Source organism: Oryctolagus cuniculus, chromosome 7 (assembly GCF_964237555.1).
Source record: "Oryctolagus cuniculus chromosome 7, mOryCun1.1, whole genome shotgun sequence".
Lineage (NCBI taxonomy): Eukaryota > Metazoa > Chordata > Mammalia > Lagomorpha > Leporidae > Oryctolagus > Oryctolagus cuniculus.
In genome coordinates, this window is record NC_091438.1 from 33381461 (window position 1) to 33408299 (window position 26839).

The following is a 26839-nucleotide window of genomic DNA, read 5'->3' on the forward strand; positions in this document are numbered from 1 at the left end:
GTGGAAGAATGTGCATGACTTAGAGAGATACTCATTTTGGATGACACATCCCCTCTTCCTGGCTGACTTGGCAATGTCTACTTATATTTATTTGAAAGGCAGAATGACAGAGAGGGACACACACACACACACACAGAGATCTTCCATCTACTGGTTTATTCCCCAGATGTCAGCAACTTCTAGGGCTGACCCAGGCTGAAGCCAGGGACTAGGAGCTCCATCTGGGACTCCCATGAGGGCGTCAAGGACCCAAGTACTTGGGCCATCATTTGCTGCCTCCCAGTTGCATTAGAAGGAAGCTGAATCAGAACTGTGAATTGGCTAAGACTTGAAGCAGCATTCCAATATGGTATGCGATCATCCCAAGCTGCTGCTTAACCAGCTACACCACGATGCCCGCTCCTGTCTGCAGCCTTTGAGAGACAGCTCCACAAAGTGCCTCTGCTTCCTCTTCCTCTGGCACCAGGGTAAAGACTCCATGCATTGGTGTATGGTTGTAGGGGAACTGCTGGGCCCTGTGTGATGAAGGCGAACTTTGTCTTGGAACAGTGAGAGGAGCTTCTGGTTTTTGTCCTTACTCAAAGGAACAGATCTGCAGCTTCATAGTTGTTCATCAGATTGCATCTTGGAACTGGAAGGTCTCCAGGAAGCAGGAAATAGTGGACTCCTGGGCCTCTTTTTCCTTTATCAGCACCTTCCTGCTGTTCCCATCTTAAGGATTCTGAGAGCTCACTAAACATATACATCCCTAAACTTGTTCTGTCTTCAAGACTTCCTTTTGTTTGGGGGGTACCCTACCTTCTCATTATTTATGTCTGTGGTGGAGAGGTGTGGTTACAAACATTTCTTCCAAACTTCCGGCTCTAGCACCCAATGAAACCAAACTGGATCCTCAATATAAGAGCGTGTGTGTGTGTGTGTGTGTATCAGTCATATGTTGTGAGCATGTACAAGGCCGTACTCAATGTCTTACACATAACTTGCCACTGTGATTTCAAACTAGGAATCCTGTTTCGCAGAGATTTTTGTGGTTCTTTTGCTCCTCATGCCTGTCCCTTTTTGGTAATCCTCTGAATGGAGCTGAGTATGGGGAGCAGAGCCATATGAAAGGCATCCAAAATGAAAATCATATTTCAGATTTGCACATGAGGGCTGTGGTTGGAGTTGGGTGGGGGTAGGGTGTTGGATGCCACTATACACTTGCCTTCATTCCTGCTGGCTTTTCCATTTGCACCCAGGCCCCACTTGCTTGTTTCAGCACAAACTCCAAGGTTGATGCTCGCTTGGGTTAGACCCAGCCTGGGGCTTTGCTCTCAAAGCCTGGGCTATTTATCAAGAATCAGAGGGCAATCGGGACCTTTTGTTCCTACATAAGATATTTCAGTATTGTTGATGGCCTCATTCAGCTCTGCCTTATCAGAAGGTTGGGTTCAGGTTTCTTTTTTTAATTTAATTTAATTAATTTATTTATTTATTGACAGGCAGAGTGGACAGTGAGAGAGAGATTTACAGAGAGAAAGGTCTTCCTTTGCCGTTGGTTCACCCTCTAATGGCTGCCGTGGCCAGCGCGCTGCGCTGATCTGATGGCAGGAGCCAGGTACTTATCCTGGTCTCCCATGGGGTGCAGGGCCCAGGTACTTGGGCCATCCTCCACTGCACTCCCTGGCCACAGCAGAGAGCTGGCCTGGAAGAGGGGCAACTGGGACAGAATCCGGCGCCCCGACTGGGACTAGAACCCAGTGTGCCGGTGCTGCAAGGCGGAGGATTAGCCTAGTGAGCCGCGGCGCTGGCCAGGTTCAGATTTCTTAGAACTTCCACTTTGCAGAGGGCAGCCCTATCACTGGATGCACAGAACCCTCAGAGCTGAGTGAGGCAGGGATATATTGGTAGGCTTGATTTGAATTCTGTCACCCCCATTTGCTATCTGTGCAAAGTTGAGCCAATTGCTTAAACCTTTTAAGTCCTACTTTTCTGCTTGTATAAAGGGAATGAGTTTGAAGCAGATGGATGACGTGGTCTGATTTAGTTCTTGGTAGGATGGCCCTGGCTGCTGTGTGGAATGTCTGCTTGGCAAGTGGTCAGAGGAAGCAGGTGTTCTCAATAGAGGCTGTTGAGGTAGTCTTGGAAGATAGGAGGAAGCATGGCCTAAAGTGGGCACAGTGAGGTGAGGTGTGCTCAGATTCTGCTTCTATGAGGGTACTTCTGACAGTGCATGGAAATGGGACTAAAAGATGTGTATTTTGGTGCAAGAATTGTTGCAAACCATGCATTTTTTTAAATAATATGTATTTCCACGGACTTTTTGAAGGTCCATCCAATGCATGTATTTCTAATTTTCTTGGCAGCAAAATACATTTGATTTTTAATTCCCTTTCCCATAAACTTTTTAAAGCACTCTTGTTTATAAAACATATTTGCAAAGAGGGAGAATATGTGATATAGCCTTTGAGTCAACATGCAATGCTATTTAAGTCTAGTGCCTAAGGAGGGGGGCTGGCCTTGTAGGTGTGCAAGACCCAGCAGACATCAAATGGCAAGGGGAAGTCCCTTTAGCAAGTCAGCATCTAAGAGCCTGGAGCAGGACTCTGAGTGGCTTCATGTAACTCTCTCCTCAGGACAGTGGGGTAACCACAGAGAGCTTTGCTTTTTCTCATTGAATGGGAGTCCAGAAGTAGGAAGGTTAAGGAAGGTGGGACTGCTCAAGATTGTTTCCGAGGATTCAGGCTTCTCTTTTTGTGCTCTGTATCCTTAATTGGTAGCTTTCATAGTTTTAGTGCCAAGATGGCTGTTTCATCTCTAGGTCCCACATTTTAACTCCAGACACGAAAAGAGTAAATGGCGAAGAGTTAAGCTAAGCTTAGCTAAACCAAGAGCTAAGGCTAATAAAAAGTGTGTCTCCTATTTCAAGACAGCAGTAGCTGTTTAAGAACTTCCCCTTCCTTGTCTCCACCCATGTGCTGTTTCACATGGTCACTTAAGCTGCAGGAGAGGCTTTGTCAGTCAGATTTTCAACTTGGAACGTGATTACCTAAATTTTGATTGCAGAAAGTTACGTATTAAGTGATCATTGTGTCTTCCATAGTTTTAAAAACTTTCTTTTTTGCAACAAAAGTTTTCATAAAACATCCATAAACATTTACCATCACAGCCATTATTAAGTGTACAGTTTGGTGGCATTAAGTTGCACTCTTTCCATGTTTCAAAACTGATAAATTCTCAATGAATTAAACAACTCTCAATTAAACAATACCTCCTTCCAGCCCCCAGGAATGACCATACTACTTTCATCTCTGAATTTGACTACTTCAGGCACCGTATGTAAGTGGACCCACACAATACTTTTCCAGTGGCACGGGCTTATTTTAGTTAGCATAACATATTCATCTTGTAGCAAGTGTCAAATTTCCTTCCTTTTTAAGGCTGAATAATAATATTCCATTGTCTACACCCAATACATGAGTGCTCCTGTGTGTGCACACAATTTTGTTTATTCACACACACACACCACATTTTTTTATTCATCTGTTGATGGGCACTTGAGCAAAATATTTTCACCTGTTTGACTATTGTGAATAACACCCCTCTGAATATGACATACAGTCATGTTTTTGAGTCCCTGCCTTCTTTCTTTTGGGTATATATACAGAAGTGGTTTACTGGATCATATAGTCATTCTATTTTTTATTGAGGAAACTTGCTCTAGGATTCTACAGTGACTGCCCATTTAACATTCCCATGAACTGTGCACAATTTCTCCACATCCTTGTCAACTCTTGTGATCTCCTATCTTGTTCATGGTAGTCATCCTAAAAGATGTAGTGGTTGTTAGTTTTTAATGGGGAGGGAAAGAATTGAAATGGATGAGTAGAGAGAGAGAGAGCTGGAGAATAAAAAGACTTTAAAAAAGCTGAAGGGTAAAGATATGAACAAAAGAAGCAAAAACCATGCCACTTCCACTGGGTCAGACTTCAGGGAAGCCTTCATGGCGCTCCCAGGATACCCAGTGTCTTGCTGGGAAGGAAGGCAATGTAAGAGGTGTGCAGGAGCTTCTGGGCCATGGGCCTCCATGCATAGGCTCTACCGCTGTGGGTCTCAGGGAGTGTGAACGAAGCATAGCAACCTTCTCTGGTATCAATTTTGCCTGTGTGTGATGAGAATCACAGTCAGGTCAAGGATCTGACTGACTTCTCACTTTAGGGATGGGATGTTCTGAGATCCTTGAATGGCAGGCATTCTGGGAATTCACGTGACCCGGAGATACTTCCTAACATCACATAGAGAGCAAAAGTCCCTCAGCAGCTCCCTGCTGCTTTTCTGTCACAGTGGACCTTTCTCTTCCCATGGCAGACCATGGTCCTGGAGCAGAGGCATTGTGTGGAGAGTGAGAGAGACTGTTGCAACCATCAGGGTTTTGAAAAACAAAAAAATTTTTTTGACAGGCAGAGTGAACAGAGAGAGAGAGAGAGAGAGAGAGAGAGAGAGAAAGGTCTTCCTTTTTGCTGTTGGTTTACCCTCCAATGGCCGCCGCGGCTGGCGCGCCGCGGCCGGCACATTGTGCTGATCCGAAGCCAGGAGCCAGGTGCTTCTCCTGGTCTCCCATGAGGGTGCAGGGCCCAAGCACTTGGGCCATCCTCCACTGCACTCCCAGGCCATAGCAGACAGCTGGCCTGGAAGAAGAGCAACCAGGACAGAATCTGGCGCCCCGACCGGGACTAGAACCTGGTGTGCCGGTGCCGCAGGCTGAGGATTAGCCTATTGAGCCGCAGAGCCGGCCAGGGTTTTGAAAATTACCATGTGCGGGGCCAGAGCTGTGGCACAGTAGGTTAATCTTCTGCCTGCGGCACTGGCATCCCATATGGGCACCTGTTCTAATCCTGGCTGCTCCTCTTCCAATCCAGCTCTCTGCTATGGCCTGGGAAAGCAGCAGAAGATGGCCCAAGTGCTTGGGCCCCTGTATCTGCATGTGAAGACCAGGAAGAAGCTCCTGGCTCCTGGCTTCAGATTAGCTCAGCTCCGGCCGTTAAGCCATTTAGGGAGTTAACCAGTGGATAGAAGCCCTCTCTGTCTCTCCCTCTCACTGTAACTCTACCTCTCAAATAAATAAATAACATCTAAAAAAAAAAAAAAAAAGAGAGAGAGACTTCAGAAAGAAAAGAAAATTACCATGTGCTAGGCAGTGTACCAGATAATTTAGAAACCTAATCATTGGCCTTTAAATACATCTAGTCCTTACTGTATTGTGTGCTGTTGGTGTCAGTTGATACTCTGAGGAGTTCTTGAAATCTGACACTATATATGCTGGGTGCATGGCACAATGGTATTGTTGACCAAAGCAAATAGGACCCATGGAGAGCTCAGTGTTGCCCCCTGCTGGAATCTCAGAATCTTTCCCATCAAAACACCATCAACAATGCCCTTGCTCTTCATGCTTTACACACACATACACACACACACCACATCCCAGGAAGCATATATTCTTTGAAGGGAGCATATATTTTTGTATTGGCCACATGCCATCCAACCAAGCCAAAAATTGTGGAACAATAGGAATCTTGTGCCCAGAATATCTACTAAAAATACTTCATTCCCCTGTTCTGTTGTTTGCTGGGTACATTTAAGAGTGTCTCTGGAGGCTAATATGGATGGAGAGAAAGGAAAACTGACATTTTCAAAGGAAACCAAACCTTTCACTGCCTAAAAAGAAAACATACATTTTTCTGAGTGTCTGTTTTATGTTTCTTGCCATTTTTGCATGAATGTTTGACAATATGGAAAGTCCATGAAGTAAGTCATGCCACCTTGGCTTGAGGCATTGGAATCTACACTCAAAGTGCAGTGTTTTGTTCTGTGGCCTGACTTGTAGGTAGTTTACAGGTTTTGACAAAGAAGGAGAGGGAGAGGGAAAAGGAAGCTTCCAAGGAGGACAGGTGCACTGTCCCGTGCTTTGTCTGTTCATCCAGCCTGTCTCTTGTCATCCACTTGTTTAATTGGTCAGAGCACTGTTCAAGAGCCCCCCAGGGGGCCAGTGTTGTGGCATAGTGGGCTAAGCCTCCACCTGTGGTATAGGCATCCCATGTGGGTGCCTATGCATATCATGGCTGCTCCTCTTCCAATCCAGCTCTCTGCTTATGGCCTGGGAAAGCAGTAGAGGATGGCCCAAGTGCTTGGGCCTCTGCTCCTGCATGGGAGACCTGGAGGAAATTCCTGGCTCCCAGTTTTGGGTTGCCCCAGCTCTGGTCATTGGAGCCATTTGGGGAATGAACCAGTGGGTGGAAGACCTTTCTCTGTCTCTGCCTCTCTCTGTCTGTAACTACCTCTCAAATAAATAAATAAATAAATAAATAAAATCTTTTAAAAAAAAAAGCCTCCCAGGGTTGGGGGTGGTGGCATTATGGCACACTGGATTGAGCCATCTCCTGTGATTCCAACATCCCCTATCAGAGCACGGATTTGAGTCCCAGCCTCTCTACTTCCAATCCAGCTCCCTGCTAGTGTGCCTGAGAAAGCAGAGGAATATGGCCCAAATGCTTGGAACCCTGCTGGTATTTGGAGAGCAGTCTCCCAGATGGAAGATCTCTCTCTCTCTCTCTCTCACTCACTCACTCTGCCTTTCATATAAACACATAAATCTTAAGCAAAAGAGCCTGGGGGAACAGATACATTGCCATCCATGGTTGAGCTTCTTTTGTTTCTTGATCATTGAGCTTCTAGCTTCCTGCCAATAATTTTAGCTTTCTGCATGGTGTGAGGGTAGGTCATTGCTCCTTCCTGACCTCAGTTTCTTTCCATTTGTAAGATGAGGGGAGAGGCTGACTGATCTCCTGAAGGGTGAGAGGCACCTCACAGGGAGGGGAGCAAGGTGAGAACATGACGTCTCAGTGCAGGTCCACAGAGTGGTCAGCAGCCTCAGTAAGGAGCAGTCATCTGAGAGCTGATCGAGGGAAAGGGTCTGGCCCAAATATTTGTCTGATAATGTCAGCATTAACCAAATAGCAACTGCTGGTGCTGGTTGGCTAAACATGGAGCTGCCGACTTCCTGAACATATGCTGGGTGTTAGGCAATGAATGCGGGTGTTGGTCAACACTGGGTAGCTATGTCAATATTTACCTTGGGGTAAGGTAGACCATAGCCATGGCCGCCTGGGAGAAATGCACCCCCAGACTGCTCTCAAGTGCTCTGTCTTTGGTCTTTCCTATTTGTTTCTTGGTCTCTTCTCCACTAATGCATGAAAGACTTGTTAAAGGTCGATTTAACTTGTTATAATAATGAAGAATAGAACTTTGATATACATACGAAGTTCTATTTTCAGCTCAATTGATCATCTTGAATTAAATTACCTCATTCAAATATTTACATGGGTAGATATGTTAAATTGATTTCAATAAAGGGAATTAATAGCTACTCTTTATTGAGAGCAACTAGTATATGACAGGTATCACAAATACATGGTGATATTTAATCTCCAAAATATCTCTTAAGATAGTTATGATGTCATTTTATAGATAAAGAAGCTAAGGCTCCAAGGCAGTGTGTGACTTGCTCCCATTTTTAAAAGTGGAACCAAGATTTGAATGCAGGTGCATTCCTCCCACTATGTCTTGCTGACTGTGGAACAGAAGCTTTGTGAGAGCAAGAAAGTACTAAGTCTACCATTTCTAGGTAAAAATGCCCACTGCCTGCAACATTTATGAGAGGTGAAGAACCACGAACATTGCCCTGCTTTTTTTGGGATGCCAGTAGCTCAGAGAGGCCCTGGGACGTGCAGCCATCATCCTTAGCAGTTCTCTCTCCCACTCGTTCATCCCATTGTATGGTCCTCCATACAGCTCCCCAGGAGCTGCAGGGAGACAGACACTCTGATTGGCTCTGCCAGCCCCTTATTGTTTTCCATTTTCTCACCACTGCAGAGTCTTGAGACCGTCTCCTATAGAAGATCTTGCCACTTCTATTGTCCCTGCAGACTTTCCCACCGCCCCAGGACCACGTGCTCAGTGGCTTATTGTGGTGGTGTTGGCTCAGCCTCAAGGACAGAGACCTTGAGCCAGCTGACAAGGTTGCTTGTGTCACTACTTCTAAGGCCACAAGCCATGCTTTTGGTTCCCAGTACTTTTGAATGGTCTTCTTTCACCATCTCTCCTTCAGTTTAGCCACATGGTCTCCCAGACTCCCAGCAGCAGATTTTCCAGCAGACAGTTTTGGCTTATGGCCAATCCTTGTCTCTGCCTGGGTGACCTCAGTTACCAAGTCAACATGGCGCTTAATGAATGCTGCTATGCTGCCCCCTGGTGGAGAGGGTGGAAAGTGAGCAGAATACAGATTCCTGCCTTCTTGGTAAAGAGCTACCCAAGACCTACTCCTTCTTTCTAAACTAAGGAGTTCATATTTCTGATTAGAATTTGTTTTGGTGACTGCAGAGGCAAGGAGGCATGATCTGTAGTACCCTATTGTCCAAGGCTACAAGATGCTCTGATTTCTTATTTTGGTGGGCACAAATGCTACACAACAGTTAGCTCAAATTAGCATCCGTGTGTTTACGTCACCCTACATCCTTCCACTTGGTTGTCTCTGGAGTAGAGGCTTTGAAAAAGCTTGCCTGAAGGTCTGGGAGACTCTGGGTTAAGGTCACCAAAATGTACTCCTTATTCAGGAGGGTTGTAATGGGATTCCCCCTTGATATCCTTGCTTACTCCTCATGGATCATAAAGTTAGTAGCTCTGAGCTTGCACAGGGCTGTGCAGTATTCCTTCATAGGGAAGTTTTGTTGCCAGCCTGGAAGTAGATATGGGGATGGCAAGGCATCAGTGTATGTTGTCTAGTGGAAGATGAAGCATGGATGAAAAGGCAGGCAAGTTGATACTGAGTAGAAAATTATGTTTCAGTTCATCTCTTGGTTTCTACTTTGATATATAGAACAAGAAGACATTTAAAACAACCGTGCCAGAACTGTTAGCTTGGTGTATTTGGATTCTCTGTAGAAATGAAATAGAAAGATTGAGATAGATTCAGATCAATGAGAAGAGATTTATTATGGGAATTGGCTCCTGGGATTATGGAGGCTGAGAGAGCCTGTGGAATACTGTCTATGAGCTGGAAAACTGGGGAAGCCAGTGGTGTAGCTCTCAGTTCAAGGCCAAAGGCCTGAGAACGTGGAGGGCCAATGTGCAAGTCCAAGGGTCTGAAGACTGCAGAACCTATCAGGTGGCGCCTGTCCACAATGGCTGGCGGCAGATCTTCCTTACTCAATCCACTGACTCAAAGGCCAATCTCTTTCAGAAACACTCTCACAGATATACCAGGAAATAATGCTTTACCACCTAGTGGCATAGTCCCTTGCCTGGTCATGTTACTAGCTAAAATTAACCAGCACAGTTAGGTAAATCTAGATAAGTCCTGGTGGGTAGGCTGCACGCAGATACTCTCCTGAGCTCATTGCAGCAGGTGAGAACTCAGACCTGGCAGGTATTCTTGGCTCCATTACACTATCGAGTCTGGCCTCTGAGCCCACAGCCAGCACCACCAAAAAGCTGACCTCTGCCTTTCTTGCCTTGTTCAAGGCCTTGGTCCTGGGGCCCTACTTGCCCCAGTCCTGGCAGTGAGGGCATGTCAAAACATTCTTGTAAGAATTGAATGAAAAGATAAATTAATTTTGGAGAAAAAATGTTTGGAATGCATGCATAGTTTTTTTCATATACTAATCTAGCATGAACTCTTTGAAGACCCTTCAGATTTACTCCTATCCCACAAATTTGGTGAAATAACACATAAATACCCAGTTCCTGGCACTGAGTGGACATTCCATAAAAATTATTTTTCCTTTTCTTGTCTTCAGCAAGCTTCTTTTCCTTTGCAGTAACACAATTTGGGGGCCTTACATATATTCTCATGATGATGACTCCGGTGTGCAGAACAGTGGGTAGTTTTCCTAAGATCATATAACAGACACCAAAACCCAGATGTCCAAAGGTGTCCTGGCGTGTTGTCACCTTGGTGACGTAGTTCCTGCCTGCTGGGCGTGCTCTGCTTCCCCCAGTTCTGGGTTTCTTTGTTGATTGTCATAGGTGTTAGGGCTCACACTGCTGGAGAAAAATAGTCTCTTAGTATGGGGCTTAGGAAACACTTAAGAACCAAGAACCAGCTTTGGGGTAAAAAAAAAAGAAAGATCTACAGGGGTTCAAAGACAGAGGCATGGCCAATAAAAATGACTGAAGATCATACCATACCTTTCTGATCACAAAGTACGCCACACACAGGTTCTTATGGAACCCTCACCAACCCAGGCATGCAGGCATCGATCTTGGAGGCTGCAAGAGAGGAGGAGATGTGTGCTGAGTCAGACTGCTCAGAAGTGAGTCCAGGCTCCCTCACCTGAACTTGCAGGTGTGCAGCTTGCGGCTGTCCCAGGAGAGATGTAAGCAGGCCACTGCATGGTGTTTTGGCCAGGCTTTATCCCTGCCTGACAGAGTGAGTGGAAAAGGAAGCAGGAGAAGGGGTAGAGAGGAGAGAGGGAAGGAAGGCAAGGAAGAGAAAAGAGGAGACCAAAGATGCTCAGTGCTGGCCCAAGCTAAGTGAATGAGTCTCTCCCCAGTGCCATTCCCAGCTATTTTTTAAAATTTAGTTATTTGCTTGAAAGGCAGAGTCACAGAGAGGAAGTGGCAGTGGCAGTGGCAGAGGCAGAGAGAGCAAGAGCGAGAGCGAGAGCGAGAGAGGTCTTCCATCTGCTGGTTCACTCCCTAGATGGCCACAACAGCCAAAGCGGGGTCAGGCTGAAGCCAGGAGCCTGGAACTCCATCTGGGTCTCCCACATGGGTGGCAAGGCTGAAGTACTTTAGGCCATCATCTGCTTCCTTCCTTAGAAGGGAGCTGGATCAGAAACAAAGGAGCTGGGACTGGAACCAGTGTGCCAATATTGGATGCTGGCATCGCAAGCAGTGGCTTAACCCGCTGAACCACAACGGCAGCCCCAGGAAGATTTATAATGATGAGGGAAGTTGAGCACTATTGTGTATGCCTAGATGAGCTAGATGTTTCTGGAAATCTTGCCCAGATTTTGAGGGCACAGCCAGTTGTCCAGGCTCTGAACCCAGAGTGATGTCTCATTAGCATGCAGAGGGAGAAGTGACCGTGAGGGATGCCATGCAAAGCATTGGGAAGAGACAGGCTGTGTTTTAATTATGATCTGGACTTGGGAACAAATCCTTTACTCTGCTTGTCTGAGCCTTAGGGAAAACAACTTGTGGGAAGTGTGCAGTCCTCAGCTGGGTCCACAGTGGTACCCGTACAGCTGTGTACACATCTGGCACACAGGTGGTGGTGGGCCACATGTGCCTTTTCTCCTTGGATTGCTCTGGGGGTCAGTGAGGGTACCAAGAGCCATGGTAGGAAGGCGAGGTTAACCTGGTTGGACCTGGAGCTGGTGGAGAGGATGGAGAGAGCCGAGACTGCCCCCCTCTTCCCGGGTTGTAATCCCCACTGACCATGACCGTTAGTCCAGACAACTCCTACCACTTCCTCCAGCCGCTCCTGAGTCAACATGGCGGGCTGTCTTTGTCAACCTCACTCCAACCCTCCCTTCTCCAACTTCAGGGAAATTTTTGGAGTGGGGGATGAAATTAAGAAGGGAAGCACAGGAGGAGGAGATTAGCAGGGTAGAAGTTAGACAGGCACAGATGCCACCACCTGCTGCTGCAGATTCTCAAGTGCTTGTTGACTCCCGGGGAGCATTTGCCTTGAGTCTGTTTAACAGTCCATTCCAGGGCAAGGGGAGGAGAAGGAGGGCTTGGGGACAAAGGGCCTTTGACCGGCTCCTGGAAAAGTGTTGATTAGTTTGCTCAGGTTGGCAAACAGTGACTGGGGACATGGGGCCCAGGGATAAACTGGGTGGATTTTCTGCCCAATGCACAGCGTCCACATTGTGGGGAGGGAAGGGGAGGGGAAGAGAGTAAAGGCAAATATTCAAGGGGCTGGTGTGCCCAGAGGTGCAGACATGGAGAGGAAAACCATGCTGAGCTGCTGGGGTGAGGGAGGGGTCAGATGAAGGAAGAATTGCTGGTCCCTGGAGTTGTGTTTTGGGGGCTCTTGCATGCCTTGTGAGTGATGAAAGAGCCATGCCTTGGACTAACCCACCCCCAAACACAATCCACACCACTTTCTGAAGTTGAAGGGCAGGGTGTGTTTCCTGAGATGGGTGTTTCGGGGTGCTCCTGATGGCTAAGGGTAGGGCAGGGCAGTGTGGTAGCCGAAGGCCTGTGTTTGTGCAGCACCTGCACTTCCAAGCCCGCAGACTGGAAGCTGGTTCCCCTTTGGACTCATGGGCGCTGTCTTCCTTCACTAAAGAGTGTGAATGGTGTCCCTCTTTTTTTTTTTTTTTTTTTTTTTTTTAAGTCAATCTGTGTGTCATGCCTCCCTGGGAACTTCCCCTTAGCTTCCTCTTTACTCCACCCTAAAAACACTTCCCTTCTCCCAGGACACTTCCAAGATAAATACTCTGTCCTAACTTAGAGTCATAAGCGATTGTTGCTTTAGAGCTGGGAAGTGATCAAATGTTTTAAGCGCTTCTATATCCTACAGCTTTATGTCACTCTATGTTGATTCAATGGGACACTGCTTTGCATTGTTCCTATGTCCTGTTTTCTGAAGATAAATCCCTGGGGGTAGATGTTATTTATCTGGTCGCTTTTGTTTTGTTGTATTTATGATCCTACAAGCACATGTGGTCCACCGGGTCGGGGATTTGTCTTGTGCCTTCCAGTGCCTATGGTAATGCCTGACATAAAACAGGCACTCAACATGGACTTGTTTATGTACGTGGATGCTGTTGGAGTGGTGGGTTTTTTTTCCTACCTTCCCTGTTAGGAGACAGAATGCATGGTGCAGGGTATACCAGAGATGCTTCTGAAGAAAGAAGAGAATTAATGAAAAGAATATTATGTGATCGGCTGAGTGTGAGAATGAGCTTTTGCGATGGGTTGGCCACACTTGGGTTGTCGTGGTAGTTGGCCTGTCTGTAGGAAAATGCTCTTCAGTTGTTCATGTTTCCTTAGCGCCTGCCAAGGTGGGGCTCGCTAGCAGAGCAAGCTGGCATCCGCTCCCTGGACCGGCCCTGAGTCAGCCTGTGTCTGTGCACGAGGAGCGGAGCGCTGCAGAGTTTCATGTGTTCACTCTGGCCGCTCCTGCCCTCCTTGCCATTCTTTCCCTTACACCATCTGGCCTTTCTGTCCACATGCATTGACTCCTCTGGTATGTGGGGACAAACACAGAGAGTTTCTGAGAGCGTTTTTGCCTCCTATTGTGCTGCTACTTTAACAAAGAAAACAACTCTTGAATTGGAAGCAGTATAAAGAATGCTATAAGGAACAAATTCAAGAAATATTTTTAGGGTTCATTTTCCCTGTGTTTAGGTCAGAGCCTTGACAAATGCAATTATGATATCATCAGCCAACTTAAAAAAAGAAAGAAAAAGCAGATTTTTAAATTTTAGGGCTTTTATAAGCTAATCTGTACTGTTATTGATATGGGTGATACGGGAGAGATGAGACATTTATTGGTCTCCTGTTATCTGCTAGCTCCTGTGTTAACAAGGGTAGACATTTGGCTAGTTATGAAGATGCCTGGTAAGATGCCTACACTGCGGCCGGCACTGTGGCTCAATAGGCTAATCCTCTGCCTGTGGCGCTGGCACCCCGGGTTCTAGTCCTGGTCGGGGCGCCAGATTCTGTCCCAGTTGCTCCTCTTCCAGTCCGGCTCTCTGCTGTGGCCCAGGAGGGCAGTGGAGGATGGCTCAAGTGCTTGGGCCCTGCACCCACATGGGAGACCAGGAGAAGCACCTGGCTCCTGGTTTCAGATCAGCACAGTGCACCGGCTATAGCGACCAATTGGGGGGGTGAACCAGTGGAAGGAAGACCTTTCTCTCTGTCTCTCTCTCCCACTGTCTAACTCTGCCTGCCAAAAAAAAAAAAAAATGCCTACACTGCATATCAAAGTGCCTATGATTTTTTTCTCAGCTGTGGCTCCTAATTCTAACTTCTTACCAATGCCGATCCTGAGAGACAACAGGTGATGACTCAAGTCATTGGGTCCCTGCCATCATCTGGGAGATCTGGATTGAATTCCTGGTTCCTGTGTCTGACCTTGGCCCAGCCCCAGCTGTAACAGGCATTTGGGGAATGAAACAGTGGATGAGAACGCTTTCTCTCTCTATGTCTCTGTCTCTGTTTCTTTCTCTCTCTCTATCTCCATCTCTCTCTCTCTCTGTTTCTATCTCTGTCTCTGTCTCTCTTTCTCTCTCTCTCTCTCTGTATCTCAGTTTCCCAAATAAATAAGTAAAAATTTTAAAATTGGCAAAATTGATTTAAAAAAAGAAAGAGGGTGAACAAATTAGATCCACAGATCAAATCAAATCAGATTTTCTTTTGAGTCCCCAATGTGTGTAAGAGGCTGTGGAATATATACATACTCTACAGGGCTTACTGTCTTGAAATTTGAGTTGTTCCCAGCATTGTGGCATAGTGGGGTAAAAGCTACCACCTGTAATGCCAGCATCCCATATGGACACATCTTTGTGTCCCAGCTGCTCCACTTCCCTCCAGCTCTCTGCTAGGGGCCTGGAAGAAGCAATGGAAGATAGTCCAAGTGTTTGGGGCTCTGCTACTTTTGTGGGAGACGGAGATGAAATTCCTGGCTACTGGCTTCTGTCTGGCTCAGTGCTGCCCCATGTGGCCACCTGGAAAGTGGACCAGCAGGTGGAAGATTCTCTCTCTCTCTTACTGTAATTCTGACTTTCAAATAAATAAATACATCTTTTTAAAAAAACTAAAAAAATAAATATAAGTTGTTGACAAAATATGTTATGAACATGAAATATATTAAATGATAAGGCAGGATTAAGATAATACTCTGAGGGGGCTAGTGCTATGGCATAGTGGGCTAAGCCTCCGCCTGCAGTGCCAGCATCCCATATGGGCACTGGTTCTAGTCCTATATGCTTCTCTTTTGATCCAGCTCTCTTGTATGGCCTGGGAAAGCAGTGGGAGATGGCCCAAGTCTTTGGATCCAGGAAGAAGCTCCTGGCTCCTGGCTTTGGAATCAGCCCAGTTCTGGCTGTTGTGGCCATTTGGGGAGTGAACTAACAGATGGAAGACCTTTCTCCTTGTCTCTCCCTCTCTTTGTCTATAACTCTACCTCCCAAATAAATAAGAAAACGTTAAAAACAAAAAGATAATACTTTGAGTTCTCATGAGGAGGCAATAATTATAGGACCCTTGGAGCTGTAAGAGTTGGTCTGGCCTAATGTCTTCAAAACAGCCAAAGAGAAGAAAGTTAAACAAGGAGGAAACCTACTTGAGGGTTTGTGCACATGGTCATCTGCAGAGCTAGCGGCAGAAGCCAAGGCTCCAGACCCTGCTACGTTTTGTATGAAAGTCTTGAGATATCTTCAAATACCTGCCAAGTGGGCCCCATATACAGCTCCTGGTATAGGCATGCTAAACAGAGGGCATTTGCTTCAGGCTGGGGTAGGGAGATGAGGGTAGGATCCAAGGAGAAGGAGCTGCTGTGTCATGGAGGATGGCTTGGGTTTAGATAGATTAGACAGGGACAGGCTTTCCCGAGGGGTGGAATCACATACATAAGGCCAGAAATGGGAAATGAAGAGTGTTATATGTAGGAGCCCTGGCATTATCAGCTCAGAGCCCCTGGGAGCCTCCCTCATGTTCCCTGCCTCCCAGCTGTGGGTTCTGTCCCTGTCTCCCTGGCTTCTCTATTGCTGTGTGAATGATGACTTTTTTTGTAAAATTTTATTTATTTTCATTTTATTTGAAAGGCAGACACACACCCCCCAACACACACACACACAGAAAGAGAGAGAGGGAGAGGGGGAGGAGGAGGGAAGAAAGAGAGGGAGAGGGAGAGGGAGAGGGAGAAGGGAGAGAGAGAGAGAGAGAGAGACTGTTCTTACATTTACTGTTCACTCCCCAAATGGTATGAAAGCCAGTACTAGGTCATATTGAAGGTAGGAGCCTGGAACTCCATCCTGGTCTCCCACATAGATGGCAAAGACCCAAACACTTGGGCCATCATTCCTTGCTGTCTCTCAGGGTACACAGACTCGAACCAGGCACTGCAATATGGGCTGCTGGCATCCCAAGCAAGGAATTCAAGCACCATCTCCAGGAGTGCTGGTTCTAATGGTTTCTCAGCTTCTCTTTCATTTCTCCATCATTTCCATCCCACCTTTCATTCTGCCACGGGTTACTTTCCCAGACCCCCTCTATCACTATCACTCCTCCCAGGCTCCAGTGATCAGTATTCTGTGTTCATGCTGATGTTTCTCTTAGCTTCTACTTATGAGAGAGAACATGTGGTATTTGTCTTTCTGTGTCTGACTTACTTCACTTATCATGATGTCCTCTAGTTCCATCCATTTTGCTGCAAATCATTGCCTTGCAGGATTTCATTTTTAATAGCTGACTAGCATTCCATTGTGTGTGTGTGTGTATGTGTACATGTACACTGCTTTTTAAGTGGCCTGGGAAGGCAGTGGAGGATGGCCCAAGTGCTTGGGCCCTGCACCCGCATGGGAGACCAGGAGGAAGCACCTTGCTCCTGGCTTCGGATTGGCTCAGCGCCGGCCATAGCAGCCATTTGGGGGGTGAACCAACGGAAGGAAGACCTTTCTCTCTGTTTCTCTCTCTCACTGTCTAACTCTGCCTGTCAAAAAAAAAATCCATTCATATGATGATGGACACCTTGGTTGATCCGTATTTTGGCTATTGGAACAGTGCTGCTATAAACATTCTGGTGCAGGAATCTCTCTGATATAATGAGTTCATATATTTTGGATATATACCCAGTAGTGGGATTGTTGAGTCTAGTGGCAGTTCCATTGTGAGTTTTGAAAGAACTCTCCATATGGTTTTTCATAGTGACTGCACTAATTTACATGCCCATCAACAATGTATTGGGGTTCTTCTTTTTCCACATCCTCTGGTGGCATTCCCTACTTTCTGCCTCTTTGATAGCAGCCAGTCTGACAGGGATGGGGTGCTACTCACTGTGTTTGGATTTACATTTCCCTGATGTCTAGTGGTCATGAACATTTTTTCATGCATCTGTTAAACATTTGTATTTCTTCTTTTTAGAACTGTCTATACCGGTCCGTTGTCCATTGCTTAGCTGGATTGGTTGTTTTTTTGTTGTTGTTGAGCTTTCTGAGTCCCTTACATAGTCTAGATATTAATCCTTTGTCAGATAAGTAGCTTGCAAATATTTTCTCCCACTCTATTGTATATGTCCTCAGTCTTTTGAAGTTTTCCTTTGCTATATGGAAGTTTCTGAGTTTGATACAATCCTTTTGTCTAGTTTTGCTTTTGTTGAGGTTTGAGGGTCTTATCCAAAAACTCACTGCCTATATCAATGTCTTGAAACATTTACCCTATATTTTCTTCTAGCAATTTCATCGTTTCAGATCTTATATTTAGGTATTTGATGCATCTTGAGTTGATTTTTGTACATGGTAAGAGATAGGGATGTAATTTCATTCCTCTACATATGTATGGACAGCTTTGCCAGTGCCATTTATTGAAAAAACTCCTTTTTCCAATTTATGTTCTTGGCACCTTTGTCAAAAGTCAGTTGGCTGTGTGTGCATGGATTAATTTCTGGGCTCTCTATTCTGTTCCATTGATTTATGTGTCAGTTTTTATGCCAGTACCATGCTGTTTTAATTACTGTAGCTTTGTAGTATGCTTTGAAATCAGGCAATGTTATGACTCCAGCTTGCCTTGTTCCCCCGTGGGATTGCTTTGGCTGTTCTGGGTCTTTTGAGGTTCCATATGAATTTTAGGATTGTTCTTTCTCATTCTCTAAAGAATGTCATTGGTATTTTGGTAGGCACTGCCATGAATCTGTAGATTGCTTTAAGTAACATGGACATTTAGTTCTTCCAATCCATGAACACAGAGTATCTTTCCATCAACATAATGATGTTATTTCTAAGTATATAAATGTTACATGAAATCTATGTATATGAAAGTTTCTTTTAATTTTATGTTATATTATATGATGTTTATATGGGTGTGTGTGAATTCGCCACCATCAAGATAGAAAGACATTACACTGTGCTATAAACCATATATAAAGATACATAAAATTGTACCAAAGATACATAGGAAAAACAATTATTAATCTCAATATCTTCCATAGTTCCCAAATGTTAAGTTACATTCAGTATTATTCTATGTTATAAGCAAAAGTTGGCCCCCCAGCCAACACTGTCCTTAGGCTGTTATTTTTAAAAATTGTTTGCTTAGGTTTTCAATTTATTTTTAAATTTGGGTGAACATAAAGTACCTGTACATCTTATGATGTGCAGTGCAATATTTCAACAGATAGACACAGCATGAACCAATCATAGCGAAAATTAGCGCTTGCATTTATTTTATTGTAGACTATGCTGACCCCCACTGGAACCCAGAACCCATCACCTTCTCCCAGCTGCAGTTGGTACCTGTTATCTAATCTCTTCACATCCTCTTACCATTCCCATATTGTGAAAGCTGGAGCTACACATCTGGGGGGATTGTTAAACATGAACATTTGGTGGTCCACCCCTTTGCTTGCTGGTAGTAGGAGGGGCCTGCCTACTTTGGGTACTGTGATTGCTGATTTCACCTGTAAGCTCTCTCAGGGATTCTAGGTACTCTGCCTGGACCAATCTGTAGACCAGCCCTTGGTAGCATTGTCATGAGCCACTGGTCTCAGATGGTTCTTCATGTCCCTCACCCTTCTGCTCTTAAGCCTTTGAGAGAGTGACTCACTTAAATGCTGTAGTCCAACTTCCCCAGGGAATAAATAGCCTAGTTGTAAAATGTGTTCCAGGCCAAGCTTCTTCATGCCTGATAATAAGGTCCTTTTCATTGTTATCTTTATTTCTTTATTTTCATTTTATTTGAAAGGCAGAGAAACAGACAGGAGAGATCTTTCACCTGCTTGTTCACGTCCCAAATGCCAGCACTGCCAGGGCTAGGCCAGGGTGAAACCAGGAGCAAAGAACTCAATCCAGGGCTCCCATGTGGTTGTCAGGGATATAAATGCCTGAGCCATCACCTGCTGCCTCCCAGGTACATGTTATCTGGAAGCTTTGAATTGGAAGGAGAGCCAGGACTCAAACCCAGGCACTCCAATAGAGGATGCAGGTCCCCCAACTGTCCCCCATGCCAAATGCCTGCCCTTTGAAGTTCCTTTTGATTCTGACTTCAGAGGAGACCCAGGCCCAGGCCAGACCTTACTCATGGTGCATGCCCTTCTTTTGTGTCCTCCTACCAGGCTGTTTGCTGTCAAATGCGGGGGCTGCTTTGAGGCCATTGCACCCAACGAGTTTGTTATGCGGGCCCAGAAGAGCGTGTACCACCTGAGCTGCTTCTGCTGCTGTGTCTGTGAGCGACAGCTTCAGAAGGGTGATGAGTTTGTCCTGAAGGAGGGCCAGCTACTCTGCAAAGGGGACTACGAGAAGGAGCGGGAGCTGCTCAGCCTGGTGAGCCCGGCAGCCTCAGACTCAGGTGAGTGCCGCTGCAGTGGCGTGGGGGAAAGCCCAAGGGTCTGGCCTTCTGCCCCCGTATGGCTTCCTTCCCAGAGGGACAGCCACGTGGGCAGCCTTGCTCCAAGGCAAGACAATTCTGGGTATTCCAGCAACTTTCTTTGCGAGCTCTGAATCATTTCTTAGCAGCAGCTGTGTAACAAATCCCCCTCCCCCAATTCTCTGGCATACAACCACAAACACTTACACATTCACAAACCTCTGGGTTAACTGGAGTGACTGCTTCAGGCCAAAGGTGTTCCAGCTAGCTGCTGATCTCGGTTGGGCTTAGCTCTGCACTGCAGGCCACGTTCTGGTCTGCTTTATGTGATTCATTTAGGTTTGTGGAGCAGCAGCTGCTGGTGTGATTTCCTGTTGTGATGTAAGTGCAAGAACACATACCCAAACACACAGGCGTTTATCTTGTCTCCTAATATCCTATTGACCAGAGCAAAGTACAGGATCCCACCCAAGGTCACAGGGAGGAGACACACAGTGTAGCACAGAGCCTTGCTAGGCTTCCATGCCTTGTTTTCACACACTGTGTACACCCACACAACACTGTTGCAGGCAGGGAGGAACTGGAGCTGGCATTTCAGTCTACCATAACCACTGAGCTGCTCTAAGACTTTGCCTCCTCATCTGTGACGTGGGAAAGACCGACTCCATCTCAGGCTTGGTGGGTCACATAAAGGAAGGAACCAGAATGTGAGAGGGGACTTCAAGAAGCTCTTGGGGAATCCACATTAGCTTTTAACTCCATCTTTCCACGAACTGCTAGAATCCTTGCAGATGGTTTTCAGGCTCATCACCCACCCAGCTCTCACCTCTGACTGCTGTAGGGGAAGGAGAAATGGAGGAGAGTGGAGGGGTTCAGAGATCTTACAGAGAGCACTTTCACAAGACCAGAGAACTCAGGTGACATGCAGCTGTGTAAATGGGACACGGGCTGCCTTTCCAGGGTGTTGTCCCCACAGCGCAGGGTTTATCTTCCCCCTGAAAATCAGACCTAATGAGGTGATACCTGCAAGAGAGTCAGGTGACCTCCCTAGCTCTTGCCATTGCCAGCTCCAGTTCACTCCCAAACCCCTTGACTGGCATCCAGGCCCTCTCTGAGGCCTCACTCTGGCTACCTCCTCAGCCTCTGGAGAGCCTGTGGTCCCTCCCACTGTCTTCCAGCCTTGCTGGTCTCCAGCACCTGGTATTGTCACTCACTCACTGCCTGGTCTTAAAAAAAGGTCTGTGCCTTCCCTGTCTTTCTTAGTTACTCTTGTCTTGCTAGCACATCCTCTGAGCTTTCCTCTACAGGATACTTCATCAGGCACCCCACCCCACTCCTGAAGCTGGGTGAGCCCACCCTTACCTTCTCCAACTGTGACATTATCCCCACTCTATTGTGCCTGCATGCTTGGTTGCTTGTCATTCCTGCCAGAATACTAAGCTCCATGAGAGACAGTGTGTGTCCCCAGGGCTTAGCACAGGCCTGGAACACTGGAGGCACCAGATAAACTGTTAAAGAATAAATAAACACCTGAAACAAAAGCATCCTGGCATGATGCTTAAGTGAAAGAACCTTGGAGACAGGCAAGTGGGTGTCTTTCCCTGGCCATACCGTTTATAGCTATGTGACTTCGGGAAAATTTCTGAAACTCTGTGAGCCTCAGTTTCCACAACTGTAAGCTGATGATAATCAAGCTGACCAAGTAGGTTTACATAGGGGAATAAAAGAGAGAATGCATACCAAAAAAACCGGTGTTCATTCACTACTAGTGCTTCCCATCTGCTGGCCTGGGGTCAGTGACTTCATAGCAGTTGTTTTTGCTTTACCTCCCGGTTGGCTCTTCTCCCCTGACCCTGCTTGTAAGCCCCAAGTAAGCTGACACCAGGACAATCCTGATTCCTACTGGGCTCCGTGGTTGTAACATTTTCCTGGATTTGTTTTAAGCCGGGGGAAATTTCTCTTGGTCGGAACACTGGCACTAGCATATCGAGTGTCTCCTTCTGAGGGAATTAGGCTCATTCTGCACTGGGCTTCCTGGTCCCTGCTTGGCATAAGGTCAGCTCACCCTGTCATTTCCCTTCAGATGTCTTTCTGAGTCCTCCCACATAGGCCTCCCTCCCAGAATATTGCAAAATCTTTAAATTCCCAAAGGGGCTTAGGTGTGCTATGGTGGTCAGAATGCCAGCATGACCTTAGCAAGATGTGCACACCCAGAGGGACATACTGTTCCTTCTTACAAGGAAATAAATGCCAGGGTCTACTCTTCCTCCGAATACTGTTGTGTAGGATTTGAGTACTAGGTTATCCATTTGGCCCCACGTTAAATATTTACAGATTTTAACTGACCACAATTTTTTTTTGTAAGGAAAAGGGTTTATTGGAGGAAACTCGACAGACTGGAGGGAAGGGGTGTAGAAAGGAAAAGAGGGAGAAGGAGAGCGTAAGAAAGAGAGAGAGACAGAGAGAGGACTGACCACAAATTTGATATGAGGCATTATATTGTCCCCATCATTTGTCAAAAAAATAAAAAATAAAAAACTAGATTCTAGCCACACTGATAAAATTCTAATATTCAGATCAAGGGAACTGGAAGGGGTCTTTTGGGTACTTTTTAGCAATATATTCAGTTCTGAGTATTTCCTCTTTGAGGTTGATATTGGAAAACTGGAGCTCTCCATTCATTCACCCTTGCATTCATTCAGTAGATGTATCAGGAATGCTTATGAATGAAAGAATGGCGCATGAATGGGGAGTTCTTACAGCCATAGCAATGAAGGCATGTAGACGTTTAGGCTACAAAGATAAAGAGTAAATGAGGACACAGTTGTTGTGTTCACGTAGTCAGCTTACACCTATGATTGTGTCACTCCAGAGAGCAGGATTAGAATTCATTCACCCAATTATTTAACAAAATCATTGAGTACTTACACTTTATATAGAAAGGTACAGGAAGCAGTTCTGACTGAAGACAGAGAATGCCGGAATGTTATTCTAGTTGTTAGGTCTAACAAAGAGTTAAGCTACTTTAAAAATCAACCTTGCAGGTTTCAAAACTAACATTGTTGGAATGGGAGGTGAGATCCAGAGGACCTCTGTCCTCCCACTCATCTCTAAAGATCTCTGATTGCTTTTGTAGCCTTAGATGAAGTGACAATAAAGTCTCAACTAGAGTCAAGTTAAATTGTTTCTGTCAGTTCTAGAAAGGTTGTTTAACTTACATCATTAAGTGTTTTGTGTGCCAAAACTTGCTTCACCAGTGAGAGGCCAAACTTCTAGAGAACAGGGCCGTAGTTTTAATTCCTTTGTTCCTTTAAAGCTTAGCATGATGCCAAGAGAAGGTTAAAATGAGTGATAGGTACCTAATGAGTTAACTCTTTAAGGAAGGAAGCCCTGATCATATTACAAAAAACAGAAAAAGTTATGATCAGTCTCAACCATAGACACACATTTGCAAACCTCTGGGTCAACTGGAGTGACTGCTTCAGGCTGAAGGTGTTCCAGTCTCAATACAAGTACAGTTTCTCCTGTGATTTCTGTGTTGAGTGCTTTACAATATTGTTGGTGCTTGATAAATATTTGTTGAGTGAATGAATGACTAACCTGTCCTTGTTAACTTCTTATCAATGACTTGGATGAAGACACAGAAGGCAGGTTTGTTCGATTGGAGATGACACAAACCTGGCAGGGAATGCTGGTGTGGCAGCTGATACTCTTAGTATTCAAAAAGATTTTGACAAGCTAACAGAAGCAGAGCATCAGCAAGATGAAATTTAACTACTGGGTTCCAAAATTCAATTGTAATTGTATGAAATGGAGCCTGTTTTTATGGAATTCCACGTGGGGTTATAGTTGATAAAATCAACAAGATTCTAAAAGACATATGCTTCATTGACAGAACTATAGTGTTTCCAACATGTAATTATAATTCCATTATAATTTTTGCTGACATTGGTCAGAGCACATTTTGAATATTTGGGCTAATTTTAAATGATACATTTCAGGAAATGGCTAACTAGAGAGAGCCTTGATGAGAGTAATTAGTTTGTTAAGTGATAAATAATTAAAGAAGCAGTATATTAGCTTTGTAAAAATAAGGTTGGGGGGCAGGCATTGTGTCCCAGCATGCCTCTTGGGACACACATATTCCCTATCAGAGTGCCAGTTCAAGTTCTAGCTACCCTGCTTCCAATCCAGATTCCTGCTACAGAACCTGGAAAGGTAACTGATGATGGCCCAAGTGTTTGGATCCTTGCTGTCCACATGGGAGACCTGGGTAGAGTTCCATGCTCTTGATAACAGCCTACCCCAGTCCTAGCTGTTATGGGTATTTGAGGAGTGAGCTAGTATTTGGAAGATGTCCAGCTCTCTGATTCTGCCTTTCAAATACTTACATAATATCAATCTTTTAAAAAAAACAATGCTAAGGGATAAATGAGAGTCACATTCAAGGTTACAGATCCATATTCTGGGTGTGAAATGATTTGGGCTCTGAGTAGAACTGCATCCATTAAGGATGCAGACTGGACTGCCTGTATTAGCCTACTTTTTGTTACTTCAAGGAAAATTCTCAAGAGACGCTTCTTGGGGAAACTTGCAGTTTGGAGGTTACAATTCAGGATCAGGCGGCCCCTTAATCTGGTGTCTGGTGGAGGCTGGTCATCTTGGGTACAGAGGAATGATACCATGGTGAGCCAGGAAACAGAGAGGGAGGAGGGAGAAAGGGAGAACCAGGCCAGAACCTGAACTCCAAAGAACCTACTCAAGAGAACCAGCTTCTGAGGGCACATCCCTAGTGACCTAAAGATCTCCCATCAGATACCATAATTAGATCATGTCAGTCCAGCAACTATTAAGACATCAGAGTTTAAACATCTGCATGAGTTTTGGGGAGACAAGTCCTAGTCAATCCATAGCACTGCTTTTGTGTCAATGAACGGACTTTCCATTTTAATTACAGCTGGTAGAGGACCTTGTTAAGGACCTCTAAGGACCAATCTGTTGTGTTAGGATAGTGACTGATCTGACTACACTGTGACACAGTCACAGCTACATGGGATGCCTAACTCAGGGGATGTTCAGCTGCTGGATACTCTTTTCTGGTGTTGTCCAGCCACTTCAGTCCTATCCTCGGCTTGAAGCAGCCTCCCAAGCAGATGAATGGAATTTGTGGCCAGAGCCAGAAGGAATTGTTTGGGTTCACTGGGAAACCTGGATACTCAGTCTTCAGGAGAAACCCTGTAACTTTCATGCTTGATCTCTTCTCTCTCACCACAGAATCCTAGGCTCTGGCAGTTGGTATGCACATTGTGGGGCATCCAGTTCAAACTCCTATAACATACTCCTCAGCCTTTGAGTATCTCCAGCCATGAGAAGCCAAAGGGACACGAGGAATACCACCAAAGATCTTTTCCTGCTCTCTGCACTATACCACTCTGTCATCAGATACCCACACACCAAGCAATTCCCCAGCATACCAGCAGGGTATTCTCATTCAATTAAATTCAAACCAGGACCTAGGTGTCTCAAGTGGCAACTTAACTGTTGCACCAAATAGCTGCTATCAAACTGTGTTTTCCCTAGTTTATTGTGGGCTTCATTTGTTCACCATTTTGAAAGTGTCCTTTCTGAAGGCCAGTATACATTGTGGATGATGCCTAGGATTTATTCCTTGGCTTTTCAGATGTTCTGCTGTTGAGAGATTTTCCCAGGGGAAGCTGGTTGTAAAGGTCTTATCATGAGTGCCCCTTTCTGCAGAGGAAGCTGTATGTTTTGCATTAATGCAGCAATTTCACAGCCTCTCCTGACCAGGGAACCTGGGCTGCACTGGAAGGCACATGCTGTACCTCCCCTTGTGTTCTGCTTTTACCTGGCTCTGGCATGGTCCCTGGCATGCAACAGGTGCTCAGTAAATGTTTGCTTGTTGGAAGGATAAATTAACTTTATCCTGTACATTTTAGCCTCTGAGGTCTTTAGTAAAAAAGCATCAGACTTTAGGAGACCCCTCAGTCATTTGAGCGTTTACAAATCCTTCTTTCTCCTCATTTCCCTGGGATGTGGGTTGTTTTGGTGCTTGGGAAGATCTATATGTCTCCCTTGCTGCTTTCATTGTGTAATATAGCCTTTTCTCCTCTTCTGAGCTACGTTTGTCACTGCTCGTATTCAGCCACTCAATTTCCTTTTACAACCTTGGAGCAGATTTAAATTCATTGCAAAAGTTGTATTTTAATCCATCATGGAACTCTTCTTATTCTCCAATAAATTATACTAGAGAGGCAGTGGTTATCTCAGAAGATCTGGAAATGCCAGACTCTTTTCTGGAATTATTCATGTCAGTTCATAGTCATGAAATTTATAATGCACAACCCCCCCAATGGTAGCAGGAGTTTTGAGGAAGTTTCATTCTCTGAGTTGTAGTGCACAGGATTTGAGGGCTAAGATCTGATTGAACTGACTGTTAGTCTTGCCCTACATTCAGAAGCAGTGCAACCCTGCGTGCCCACTTCCCCTTGTTAGTACAGTATTTCCTAGGCAGTAGGGAGAGGGTTAGACTGCTTCCTCTGTGGGTTCCTACAAGGATGAAAAGAGATAATGTAAACTGAGGGCTTACATTTGGTTGGTGCCCAGTCAATGGCAGTTACCATTATTGTCTCCTTGTATCTTTGGTAGCTCATGGCTCATAAGCTTATCACCAAGATACATAATCTCACAAATACCTTCTATCTTTGCTCTTCTGTTTTGGATACTTTGAGACAGCTGACCTGGGTTTGAACAGCCAGAGCCTGTCTTTTTGGGTTGTTTGTATGGACAAGAGCCGGGCTGATTCACACCATATCCTGTGTGTCTCAGAAGCACACTTACTTCACTTTCTGAGCATTCTAGCTGGTGTTGCATCCTGAGAAACCAAGGCAGAAAACCAGGAGCAAATAGACTTGTCATCACTTCTGGGACTTAATTGGAATCCCAAACAAGGATGGAAATGAATTATCAGACTTAGCTGCTGTCCTGTAGATGAGGAACCTGACACTCACAGCACTATGGCCTGACCTTTGGTGTGTGGCCAAGTGACTTTTATTCCTGAACATGACCTTGGCTTAGTTATCCTTGGAGGAATCTTTGTGCCCCTTGATCTGGGGAGGGTGGTGTCTCCCATTTTTGAATGATTTTCTTTTGGAGTGGATTAGGCTTCTCTTCTGCAACACTAAGTCTTGAAAGGACATTGAATCTGACAGCTACCTGTTAAGTGAATGCATTGTACAGCCAAGGCCAA

At 45.4% G+C, this 26839-nt stretch overlaps 1 protein-coding gene across 2 annotated transcripts in view; it reads left to right on the forward strand.

Annotated features, from left to right (window-relative positions):
* LMX1A (LIM homeobox transcription factor 1 alpha) overlaps nt 1-26839 on the forward strand; it is a 165733-nt gene that overhangs the window by 96094 nt on the left and 42800 nt on the right. For both annotated transcript variants that reach the window (XM_017345718.3, XM_051858425.2), the window contains exon 4: nt 19322-19554. In XM_017345718.3, coding sequence (XP_017201207.1) covers nt 19322-19554 — 233 coding nt within the window. The remainder of the gene's footprint in view (nt 1-19321; nt 19555-26839) is intronic.